Source organism: Babylonia areolata, chromosome 20 (genome assembly GCF_041734735.1).
Source record: "Babylonia areolata isolate BAREFJ2019XMU chromosome 20, ASM4173473v1, whole genome shotgun sequence".
Lineage (NCBI taxonomy): Eukaryota > Metazoa > Mollusca > Gastropoda > Neogastropoda > Buccinidae > Babylonia > Babylonia areolata.
In genome coordinates this window covers 7,595,896-7,609,066 of record NC_134895.1, presented here as the reverse complement: position 1 = coordinate 7,609,066, position 13,171 = coordinate 7,595,896, and the positions used below count along the sequence as shown (strand labels likewise).

General features: G+C 43.3%; 1 protein-coding gene across 4 annotated transcripts in view; it reads left to right on the top strand.

Annotated features, from left to right (window-relative positions):
* LOC143295050 (uncharacterized) overlaps nucleotides 1-6,426 on the top strand; it is a 274,075-nt gene extending 267,649 nt beyond the window's left edge. For all 4 annotated transcript variants that reach the window (XM_076606608.1, XM_076606607.1, XM_076606609.1 and 1 more), the window contains 5 exons: nucleotides 53-213; nucleotides 2,116-2,230; nucleotides 3,321-3,442; nucleotides 5,134-5,234; nucleotides 6,030-6,426. In XM_076606608.1, coding sequence (XP_076462723.1) covers nucleotides 53-213; nucleotides 2,116-2,230; nucleotides 3,321-3,442; nucleotides 5,134-5,234; nucleotides 6,030-6,110 — 580 coding nt within the window. In that variant the 3' untranslated portion in view covers nucleotides 6,111-6,426. The remainder of the gene's footprint in view (nucleotides 1-52; nucleotides 214-2,115; nucleotides 2,231-3,320; nucleotides 3,443-5,133; nucleotides 5,235-6,029) is intronic.
* The last annotated feature ends 6,745 nt before the right edge of the window (nucleotides 6,427-13,171 follow it).

The window sequence follows — 13,171 nt, the reverse complement described above, 5'->3', positions numbered from 1 at the left end:
TGTGTGTGTGTGTGTGTGTGTGTGTGTGTGTGTGTGTGTGTGTCACGTGCAGCAACTACAACTTCACCTCGGACGGCTTCTACCCGTCGTCCAACACGGGCAACCTGGTGCTGGCCCAGGGGGTGAGAGGGGGCGTGGACTGGATGCGGAAGCTGGCCTTCCGGTACCGGCGCATCAAGGAGATCTACACTACGTACCGCAACAACGTGGCAGGTAGGTGGTCACGTCCCGTTTCGCCTACAATACAATACAATACAATACGACACAATACAATACAATACAACACAACGCGATGCAATACAATATAATGCAATACAACACAATGTAACACAATGCAGTATAATGCATGCGATACAATAAAACACAACGCGATGCTTTGCAATACAATACAATGCAATACAATACACCGCAATACAATGCAGTATAATGCATGCAATACAATAAAACACAACGCGATGCAATACAATATAATGCAATACAACGCAATGCAATACAACGCAGTGCAATAAAATACGATAGAATACACGTACAATACAACGCAATGCAATATAATACAACGCAACGCAATACAATGCAATGCAATGCAGTACAGTGCAGCACAATACGATACAATGCAATCCATATTTATTCGTCCACTTGGAATTGTGTGCATCCACAACTCCCCTTACACAAAGTTTTAATTCTCAGCCCACACAGCCAAGTCCAACACTCTCACTGCATGGCAAAAGGTTGGAGACAAAGAGAGAGAGAGAGAGAACTACACATAAAACTGAATGCACACAAGCAAGTTATGCAACACGGCGGGTATATTTCCCACACATACATCCAAGTTCCTTTACCCTCCGCGCGCGCGCACACACACACACGCACGCACACTAACACACTAACACTCTTTGCGAAATAGCATGAATATTAAGAAACACGATTTCAGCTTCTGAAATCAATACGAATTGTTAAATGGCAGGTTTAGCATCAAAAGTCCCGGTTCACATATGTACTCAATTGTTCTCTCTGTGTGTGTGCGTGTGTGTGCATGCTTGCGCGCGCGCGTCCATGTTTGTAAGCTACGCCACCCTCCCCCTCCCCCCCCCCACCCACCCCACCCCTACTTTCTTCGCTGCTGGCTCTGTGTCTTTGTGTTGACGGACTGGGTCTGTGCAGTGGGTAATTTTCGGAAACCCATAATGTGGTTCATGTAAAACGTATATGTTCTTCGCCTGTGGGCTGAGACTCCCACCTTTTTCACTCGTATGTACACACGAGAGAGCTTTCACGTGAATGACCGTTTTTACCCCCACCCCCGACCCCGCCATGGAGACACCCATTCTTCGTTTTCAGGGAGATTGTAAGAGGGAGGTGGGGGGGGGGGGGGACGGGGGGCTGGGGGGGGGGGGGCAGTTTGTATTTATTTACATATTAACTGTTTATCAAATCGTCCAATTTATCAATTAGTTTATTTAGACTTGACAAAAAAAAAAAAAAAAAAAAAAAAAAAAAGAAAAAAGTTACGGGCCATTTCATAAAAAGTGGGGGTGTAGAATGTATAGATCTTTGGGGGCTTATGGGTTGTATGATGTATATATCCTTGGGGGCTTATGGTTTGTATGATGTATATATCTTTGGGGGCTTATAGGTTGTATGATGTATATATCTTTGGGGGCTTATGGGTTGTATGATGTATATATATTTTGGGGGGCTTATGGGTTGTATAATGTATATATCTTTGGGGGCTTATGGGTTGTATAATGTATATATCTTTGGGGGCTTATGGGTTGTATGATGTATATATCTTTGGGGGCTTATGGGTTGTATGATGTATATATCTTTGGGGGCTTATGGGTTGTATGATGTATATATCTTTGGGGGCTTATGGGTTGTATGATGTATATATCTTTGGGGGCTTATGGGTTGTATGATGTATAGATCTTTGGGGGGGGGGGGGGTTATGGGCTGTATGATGTATAGATCTTTGGGGGCTTATGGGTTGTATGTGGGGCTTATGGGTTGTATAATGTATATATCTTTGGGGGCTTATGGGTTGTTTTTATTTTTATTTTTTTTTTTATAGTTTCATGTAATATTTCATTTTATTTTATTGTTGTTGTTGGGGGTCAGACTTGATGGACCACCAGAAGCGGGAGATGTGGCTGCAGGTCCGGCAGGAGATCGAGACGCTGACCAACAAGTGGCTGACCATGGCCCTCAAGTCCCTGTCCATCATCAGCGCCAGGTCAGTGGCTGGGCCTGGCTGGGCTGCCCGCTTTTGCTTCTGCTAGTACACAGGGGTTCACACAGTGTGGTTAAGTCCATATGATTTTGTTTTGTTTTGTTTTGTGTGTGTGTGTTGGGTTTTGTTTTTGTTTGTTTTTTGCTTGTTATATACTCGTATATTGTTTGTGTTTTTTTTCCATCCAGGCTCATGATCCATTTTGACCGCTTTAGAGGCTTCGTTTTCGCATTTTGAAAATTATTATTATTATTATTGCTAGTACTCCTATGGTTATCACCATCATCATTAATTTGTGTTGTTTTTCATGGCTCCTCAGTTGAATTAAGGTCGTTATTCTAAAAACAAAAGACAAAAAAAGACCCCTCATCAATATCAACTACAGTATTCTTGGGGGTGGAAAGTGACTCCTCTGTGTGTGTGTGTGTGTGTCCGGTCACAGGGATACCTGTGTCATCATCATCATCATCATTATCACTAACTCCAGTACACCTTGATGGTAGAAACTGACCATTTCCTCTCTCTCTCTCTCTCTCTGTGCGTGTCGGTGTCCCGTTACAAGGGTAACCGTGTCAGTGTCCCCAATAAAGGAGTAACCGTGTCGGTGTCCCCAATAAAGGAGTAACCGTGTCAGTGTCCCCAATAAAGGAGTAACCGTGTCGGTGTCCCCAATAAAGGAGTAACCGTGTCGGTGTCCCCAATAAAGGAGTAACCGTGTCGGTGTCCCCAATAAAGGAATAACACTGCGTCTGTGTCCTAATGCAGGCGTACCAGTCAACGCCCTGTTACAGTAGTAACCGAGTCAGTGTCCTGTTACACGAGTAACTGCGTCAATGTCCTGTTGCAGGAGTAATTGTGACAATATCCCATTATAGGAATAAGTGTGCCAGTGTCATGTTACAGGAGTAACTGTGTCGATGTCCTGTTAGAGGAGTAACTGCGTCAATGTCGCTGTTACACGAGTAATCGCGACAGTGTCCTGTTACATGAGTAATTGTGTCAATGTCCGTGTTGTAAGAGTAACCATGTCAATGTCCTGTTACAGGAGTAACAGCGTCAATGTCCTGTAACCGCGTTACTGTCCTTGTTTCAGGAGTAACTGTGTCAATGTCCTGGTGACCACCACCCAGTTGGTGCCTGCTCTGGCTAAGGTGCTCTTGTTCGACTTGGGCGGGGCCTTCAACATCGAGAACATCTACAGTGCCACGAAGATAGGTTCGTATATTTGGGAGAGAGAGAGGGGGGGGGGGGGGGAGGAGAGAGGGGGGAGAGAGAGGGGGGGAGAGGGAGAGAGAAAGACACACACAGGAGAGGGAGAGAGAGAGAGAGAGAGAGAGAGAGAGAATGTCCACCGTGTCCACTGAAAGGGCATTGAAATGGAGTTTTTAACAAGCTATTGGCAAGACGACCTTTTACGATCAAGTTGCTTAGGGTAGCAGGGGTCTCCGTTCGGTGAAGGCTGTCGTTGTTGGAGAGGGTGAGTTCTGGACTGACATGCCATGCCCAGAACTCCAGTCAGTGTTTTAACATAATTATATTCTGGTAATTCAAGTATAGACATCAGTATAATTATAGTTCAGGGGTATGCACGTAGAAAAACTGTGGTGGACCCTGTTCAGGGACCGTGGAGTTTGCTCTAATTTTAGGATCCAAGTCTATGGATTTTGTTTGATGTCACGGACCTGAGCCTGTGGAGTTTGTCTGATGAATAGGGGTCTTCCAATTTCCATGGAGTTTGCCTAATGTTAACCTTCGCTGGCTATCGTGGGTCGTACACGACCCAGAAAGGTACAAAATCGCAGATATCTCAGCCAATTCTTGATATTTTTCTACGAAATTTCAGAAATGCTTCCTACACCTAAACGGCCAACTTTTGAAAAAAAAAAAATCATTAACCTTCGCTAGCTGTCGCTTTTGACTACACACAGAAGCTCATGTGGGTCGTCCACGACCCATACCGCTGTCGCTTTTGTCTACACACGGAAGCTCATGTGGGTTGTCCACGACCCATACCTTTTAAAGAGACAAAAACCTGTATATTCCTCCCAAGCTTATAACAAAATATAGAAAAGGAAAACATGTAACAACTGATTACACACACATGCGCTCGCACACGCACACACAGACTCTCACAAACACACACACTCAGAAGAAACACATGCTCACGCAATCACACACAAGCACACACACACACACACAGAGAGAGAGAGAGAGAGAGAGAGAGAGAGAGAGAGAGGACTCAGCATCCTATACACGCACAATCAAAGATATTCAGTCACACAGGTACATGCTGTTAGAGAAAGGGATGGAAGGGGGTTATAGCTGAAGACAGTCAAAAGGGACAGGGCGGGGAGGGGTGGGGGGTAGTGGGAGAGTAGTGGGGTAGCGAGGCTATTGAAAGTAAGACTTCTTTATTTTCCTTCACTAATTGTAAATTAAACCTTTTGAAATCACTGTTAAAAAGGTATGGGTCGTGCATGACCCACACGAGCTTCCGAGGGGTGACCACGTTTTTCCTCTTTAAAAAGCATGGGTCATACAGGACCCACACAAGCGTCCGTGTGTTGTTAAAACGCCACCTTTAATTACTCATTAACTGTTTAATGAATGTTTTCCATGTTTTGGCAACAGTTTGCCTTTTAGGTGTAGGAAGCATTTATGAAATTGTGTAGAAAAATATTAAGAATTGGCTGAGATATTTGCGTTTTTGTACCCTTCTGGATCGTGTACGACCCACGATAGCCAGCGAAGGCTAAAGATCTCTTTATAGTATGGAATCTTCCTAATGTTAAAGATCTGCTAAAGTCTGTTGATTTTCCCAGTGTTAAGGATCTCTCTCTCTCTCTCTCTCTCTCTCTCTATATATATATATATATATGTGTGTGTGTGTGTGTGTGTGTGTGCAGGCAAGGAGAGCTGCTTTGAACGAATCGTGTCCCGCTTTGGCCGCAAGTGTACCTACGTGGTGGTGGGGGATGGCCGTGACGAGGAGTCGGCAGCAAAACAGGTGGGGGCTCAACCCTCTTGTGCTCTGCCCCTTTCCCTTGACTCTCCCCTTCCACGCTGCTCTCCCTTTTCACTCTACCCTTCCTCGCCTCTCCACAAACCCCTCCCTCCCCGCCCCACTCCACTTCATAGTGTAAATTATATCTCGATTGTTTTAAGAACATGAAAACATACTTGTTTATATGAAGTGGTCAGTAACCTTTTGTTGAGTCTGTAAAAAAAAAAAAAAAAAAAAAGAAAAGGAAAGATGAACACAGAGTATGACTGCCTACATGGCGGAGGTAAAAACGGTCACATACGAAAAAGCCCACTCGTGCATTATCCGAATGAACGTGGGAGTTGCACCCCAAAGTAGTAGTAAGCAAACAAACAAAAAAACAGTCAGTCGTGTCCGAGTATGACCATCAGAACAGCAGAAGCTACTGCTGTCCCAACTATCTGGGCTAGAGTATCAGTATTGTTGATTATAGTGAAGAAGTGTCTTGCCCCAAGTTACATCCACATTCTCTCGGCCAAGACGGTTTTTGGACAGCCGGCGTTGGGATGGTTTCCAAATGTCAACAATCCCCCAAGGCTGCAGCACTAAGAGCCAGTGCAATCATGCCTCCCAGTTTGAGAGTAATAGCCCTTCACAAAAGACTAAGCCGAAATATGACTTCTCATTGTAGTGGAGAAACCAATGGTGATACAGCTCTCATTTTGCTGTTGGCCCAACTGTAAGCTTATTATCAAAGCTTGAGCGTTTGGTACTAAATAAATGAAGAACGAAATAAAGCTGGAATGTGCGGTGTTTCAGATGAACTGGCCCTACTGGCGTATCTCCGGCCACTCCGATCTGGCTGCCCTGCACCACGCTCTGGAACTCGGGTACCTGTAGACACCCCGTCATCCACCACCATCCCCCTTCCCTTCCTCCTCCTACCTGCTTCCCAACTCACCCCCCCCCCCAACCCCCGAGCGGCGTCTCCTCAACAGCCAGACCCCGATGTTGCCCCCTGACCTGACCCACCTTCCCACCACTCCCCTCTTGCTCCTCATCTGCCGTGGCGCTGTAGCAATGGTCGCAGACAAATTGTGGTCATGAGGACTAAAGGCCATAGCATCCATCTCTGCTGGTATGTGTCGTCACGTTGAGTTCTGCAGATACTTTCTCATGGCCCGACCAGCGTGTTGGGATTTATGCGAAGGTCAGGCATTTGCCCCCCCCCCGCCCCCCGCCAAAGGAGCGTGTCTGGACACCCCCTTCAAACTGATCATCTTCATGCAGCGTAATTAAGAACGCGCCGTTTCGCAGTTTGCGGGACCGACGAATTGATTGAATGATTGATTGGGACTACGCCGTGCAGTTGGTTTGACCGACAGACAACTCGTATCCCTGCAGTTGTGTGAGTGGGTGTGTTTCTTAGGAGTTGAACGCGGTAGTGCCGCAAAAACTGAGGATTAAATCGTGCCTGTAGCTGGCTGTACGAGTTAATTGAGAGCCAGTGCCCCAATTGTGCTGTCTCCGAGTGCTTCAGAACCCGGGGGTTGTTTTCAAGCGACTATCAGAGTCCTGCTCCTTCAGTTGGGTGAGCAAGAGTGTTCGGGACACTGCAAGCTGCGAGATAGGAGTGGTCTGATCCTGCAGATGCCAGAAGGGAAGAGAGATTCGAGGGCAACAGATATTTGAGGGCAAAAATAGAGGAATTCATCCCAGCAGATGGATGTTAGCCATCTACTCCTGCAGACATGTGTCTGTTCTTGCAAAAACCGGAAAAAAGTGTGGTGTTGGACAAGAGCTAACGTTTCCTGCGCAACGCATGCGCAAAGGTGGTTTGACGCAACAGACGAATAAGCTACTGGAGTAAACGGGACACGGTGATATGAGCATATAAGACGTAAAATAGCATATATAACGTAAAATAGCGGCATATAGTTTATACCAAGGTTTATGATGAATTCCGTTTTGTTTCCACCCCCCCCCCCCCCCCCAGATGTCATTTTGTGATGAACCGTGTTCTTCAACACCTGCTGTACAGTGTGGCAGGGTATTCCACGTGTACCTTGCACCACAACCTCCTAACGCTTCTGTGGGTTTCCAGAAGAGCTGTGGGGTTTCACTCTGCAGCTGAACCGACAAAGCTTACTGCTCCAGTGATGTTGGTGACAGTATGTCCAGTTTTTTTTTTAGCAACAGGTGTGTGTTTTGTTGTCATTTATACACCTGATGGAGTGTCACGAGGATCTTTTTTTTTAATGATTGTTTTGTTTGTCCTGTTTGAATTCGGCATTCAGCTCTCACACACTGAGACACTTGGAACTTGACCGAATGGAGGTGGTAACTGTGCTTGTGTGAATTAACTATTTTCCACTGCTCTGGTGTTTTTTCGTTTTTGTTGTTGTCGTTGTTCAAGAAAGGACTTCACTTCTCATCGGCCTTGTATCCGTGTTGACGAAAATCACTTTACCAGAAAAGGCTACCATGAATGAGCACCAACTTGGATATTGAGGGGTAATTTCAATTACTATGTGAGCAAAAAGAGTATATTGCTCGTGCAGTAAGAGAGCAACTTTGATAGCTCGCTGTGAGCTGAGGTGTCACGTTCACACACACACACACACACAGGCTGTGCGCACAGTAGTCGTCGTGGGGGTGCCAGAAAGCGGCAGCACTCTCTCTACGGCTCCCGTCAACAGAACACTGGTGACACACGGCAGCAGACTGACTGTAAAACAAATGCTACAACGCTCAGACAAACGATTTTTTCTTTGTTTGCCTTTGTGTCTTCTGGTCTTTGTTGAGGTCACACGAGGAAACCAGAACACCTCTCCCCTCCCGACCCCATTTATCTTTTTTTTTTCTCTCACCCAAATCAGCATTATTGGCACACTTGTGACAGGACTTCAATGTTGATGACGCAAGTTCCCCCACGTCTCGAACATGAGTGTGTGTGTGTGCGTGCAAACCGAGCACATAAAGTTTGTGTTTTTTTTGTTATACGTGTCTGGTGTTGATGACTCGGTCTCTACTTCCTCATGGACGGTAGTTGTTTTTTTTCTCTCCCTCTCTCCTTGCTCGTGTGATGAGGGAACAGCAGGGGAGTTTGACAACTCTAGGATTCAGCGCTTGTAGTGACTGTGACTTAGGAAAATGAGACGTTGATACTTGCTGCACCAACAACAGGACTCTTGACAATAAGGAAATATCTGATCTGCTCTCTTTTAAATAAAAAAAAAATCATCTTTCATTTATTTCTTTTTTTTTGGTTGCTACTGTTGCTTCTACCACACGCCACACACAACTTGTGCGCCAATGGTGATCAGTGTGACTACTGAAACCTGTCATCGACCTGTGCTTGCCGTGTGATCATCGGTTAGAGGAGGAGAGGGGAAGACAGTGCGAGAAGTGTGGGTGGGGAATGCGGGTTGGGGTTGGCTGGAGTGCGGTGTGAATGGGGTCGGGATGGGGTGTGTGTGTGTGTGGGGTGACCTTGATGAGCGAAGTTCTTGTGACTGACTGCACAGGTGTTTTGTTGGATTTCTTTCGTGTGACTCTACACGTTTGTTGTTTTTTTTTCCCTGTGACTCTACACACTTTTGTTGTTGACGTTGTATTCTTACGACTCTACATTATTTGATGGATTTTCTTGCCACTCTACACAAATGCCTGTCCCGAAGACAAGAGCCGGCTTCAACAAATCTGAACAAGGCTTTTGCGACACAGGTAAATGTGTTAACATACACGATTTATGAGTCCCGTTTGTAGTGTGTATGTGTGTGTGTGTTGTCTCCACCCCACCCCTAAGCCGTGATTAGACACAAAGTGAAGTCCCCCCACCCCCCGGGTGATTGCATCGTGGTAGAAAATTCCCCGACGGATCCGCAAAAGGCCTTTCTCTTCAGATCACATACTCATGGTGATTAGGGTCTTATTTTAACATATGATTTTATTGACCGTTTCCGTCGTGAACAGGTTAAAGACAAGGAGAAAAAAAAAAAAGACTTGCCAGACTTGGACACCAAGTTGCTTTGGATTTCTTTGCTGCACAGATGCATAATTATATTGTAAATGTGACCATATTTTTTATGTGTTTCGTTATTGGTTTTTTTTTTTTCTGTCAGTGACTGGATCGGTTTTGTTTACATTTCTGTTGCTGGTTTTGTGACAATATTTGCGCATCTTTGAAACACACACATATATATATATATATATATATTAAAGGTAACGTATTGACCATGTATATGTGTAACTGAAGCTGAAAGTGGCATTCAAGTTTCAATATGGAGTGAAAACAAATTTACACAGGTCACGGTTTTCTTCTTCCACGACCTCCTTTTATGCTTTTTGAGTGCGCTACAGACAGACATCTAAGTAAGGCAGACAGTTTTCAAACCTGGCCTATTGGCTTTGAAGAATTTTAAAATCTGGTTTTTTTTTCTTTTTTTTTTACGAATTTTTGTTTGTCATCTGGTGATAATGAATTATTTGAGAAGACTGAAGTCCTTGGTACAGGTTTACCTTAAGGAGTTTAATGTCACCAACTGTGTTGTTTTGAAGGCTGGTTTTTTTGTTTGTTGTTTTTTAACCAAGAAGTCACGGTTTTTGCGGTTAAAGCTTTTGATTAGTCGGGTAGTCCTGTGCGGTCGGCTGGACTAAAATATGCAACAATCTCAATGTGAAACCTTAAGGTGGTGGTGGTGGTGGTAAAAGACCCCCGAAAAAACAACGTACGTTCAGGTCCTGTGGCAAAATAGATGGCTGTTGTTGCTGCTGCTTTTTTGTTTGTTTTTTGCTGTTGTTGTTTATATTACGTACACACTTACTCAGAGTTACAGCCAGTCTTTGTGCTCTCGTTCTCTCACCATCTCAAGCATCACTTCTGTCGTGCGGTGACATACCAGTGCCAGCAGTACCAACACACGTCACTTAGGTGTAGTGTTCACTTGTGCATGTTAGGATTTCATGTCTTAAAAAAAAAAAAAAAAAACCCACCAAAAAAAAAAACAATCCGCACCTTCCAAAATGAATAAATCGAATAAAATACATGATACTGAAAATAACTGGCCACGCTACTGATCAACACACACAAGTTTGTTGTTGCCTATCGAGAAATGCTTTGAAATTTTGCTGTGGTGTTTTTTTCTGAGCATTTTTATCCCTTTTTTCACGATCTTTGTTCGTAGTCTGGGTATGGTAAGTTGCGCGGAAGGGGCTTAGTCTTCAACTCGATGCTAAAGAACAGCAAAGAAGGCATCAGCTGTCCTGCCCATCTGGTCTAGAATTTGATTGTGGTACAGAGCGTCTTGCCCAAGTTACACCCCGACCCTCTCAGCCAAGAGAGTTTTAGGTCAGTCGACGTTGGAATGGTCGCCCAAAGGCCAACCAGCGCAGTTTTTGAACAGCAGTTTCAAGGGCGTCGAAAGGCGACCATTATACATGTTTCTAAGAAGATGGCGCGGAGCATGATAAATTATTTAGTCTCCCGCCAAACTGTTGCTTCTCATGACAGAGAGAAGAAATTGTCAGGAGGAGGAATTTTTTTTTTTTATATATTATCATAGCCCCTGGCACACATACTGGTATTGATTTATTATTATTATTTTGCAATGGAATGTTATCGTTTAAAAGGTGGGAGAGGAGGGGGCGGGAAGTTGAATGGTGAGTTGGGAGGGGAGATGGAGGTTAAAGGGGAGTCGAATCAAAGACATGAGTATAATTATGAAATGAATAAAATCGGAATAAAATGTCAGGATGGGAGTTAGGAGTACTCTGTAACTACGACTGCACTTAAAAGTAATACATAATTGAAACCAATTTGGAGATCGAAAAAAACGCACACCAAAAAACAAACAAAAAAAAAAAAAACAAAAAAAAAACCACCACGAATTTCACCCACGTACCTGCCTTTATTTTCAAATATATTTTCCACGTTCATTCAGAGTCTGCATCAAATATACATACCGCAACAAACTATTTCAGGTATCTATTTTCTTGACGTGTCTTTTTTTTCTTCTCTTTTTTTAAACACTCCGTTTTATATAAGCCCCAACCAACCTAAAGTTTTGCTACTGCCCCGTGTCTGTGTTGTTTGAGGGCAATTGGACTGATATGTTACTGCTGTTCCTCTTCATTCCATTTTCCTTTTGTTCGTTTTTTTTTTATTTTTTTTTCTCTCTCCCTTTTTGTTCGTTTATTTCCCCCCACTAACAATTACTGATGGTATGTTCGGGTCAGGAGCTAAGTCAACAAAAGCTACCGCCCCCCCCCCAAGCCCCCACATACACACCCAAAAAACAAAGAGCGGGTGGATAGAGATCTGTCTTGTTAAGTACTAAAATCAAAGGCGGAAAGAATCATCTAGATTAAAAAAAACCCAAAAAGACCCAAAAAACCTAAATAAAAGAATGAATCGAGTACCGACATTCACGTGCTCGAGTTGTCACTGACCTTCACCTTCACACTGCGTGGTTGGTTGTGTTGTGTGCCACACCCACTTTTTTTTTTTTCATTTCTTCTTATTTTTAATAACCAGGGCTTGGTTTGTAAGAGTGAACTTAGAAGCTCGGAGTTCACCCAGTGTTGAGATTTTCCCACAAGCCTGTGGTTTTAGCGCAGGACTAGTTTCAGTTTATTTCTCAAGGTGGCATCACTGCGGTCGGACAAATTAATCCACAAGCGATACACCGCACCTGCTAAACAGATGCCTGACACGGCAACGTAATCCAACGCGCTTATCAGGCCTTGACTGCCTATATACAGGCATATCTATCTACACACACATATATATATATATATATATATATATATATATATATATATATATATACATACATACACATACATATATACATATATATATATAACATGCACGAGTATCGTAGTCATTCAATATGAATGCACAGAAAAAACCACATAAAACGCTGTGTGTTTATGTTGACTTGAAGGAAACCGTACACGTATACAAACACACAGCCCACAACTGGATTTTGCCACTTTGAGCAACTTAATTAACCAAGCGCGGCTGCGATCCGCTTGTGGGCAAGTCCAGTCAATGATGATGCGGCAATTATCATTTTTGATTATTATTATTCACTGGAGAGGGTGGAATGTGCTTTGGATCGTTCTATTATCTCGGAAAAAAAACATTCTTTGTACATTTTGTCCTGTTTACGTGTTTTTGTGGTTTTTTTAATTATGTTTTTTGTTTTTGTTGTTCTTTAAAAAAAAAAAAAAATTTCAAGTGGAAATATTCACATGGGATGATGGGGGAAAATGCTGGTCTGAATCATTATGTCATAGTTCCTCAATATGTCAAATTTAACATATTACTATTCCTTGGCTTTTTTTTTTTTTTTTTTGAATGGTTACCCTTTGTTTTTTTCTCCTTTTTTTTTTCAAGCTGAAGATGATCATTATTGCTTGTAATAAGATCGAGGGAAACTGTCGGCCTTGATCGTTATGTCGCCGTACCCCAACATGTCAGAATCAACAGATTGTTCCGTGGTACTTTAGGTTTAATCGTTTACTTTTTCTTTCAATTTTAAAGAAAGAAAAATGCAGTTCAAATATATTTTTTTTTTAAAAAAAAGAAAAAAATCTGTATCATTTTACATTATTCATGTGATCGACGGAGTTGTTTTATATCCCATTACAACATGGTCAGAATTAATACTTTTAATTATTTCACCGTTTCTTGTTAAAATAAAGAAAAAAAAAAAAAAAAAAGATCTTCGTAAGTGGGCTTACAACCTACGACCTCCTTAATGGGCTTTTTGCGAAAGCATGGCCGTTTTAACCCCGCCAATATAGACAGCCACACTCCGTTTTCGGAGGTAAATCATGATGAAAACGATGGATTACGGCGGGATGAGAGTATACGCCATGGAGGGAGGGGAAGGGAGGGAGAGAAAATAGCGTAGGAGGGAAGTGTGGGCATAGGCCGCATGTGTGTAAAAAAA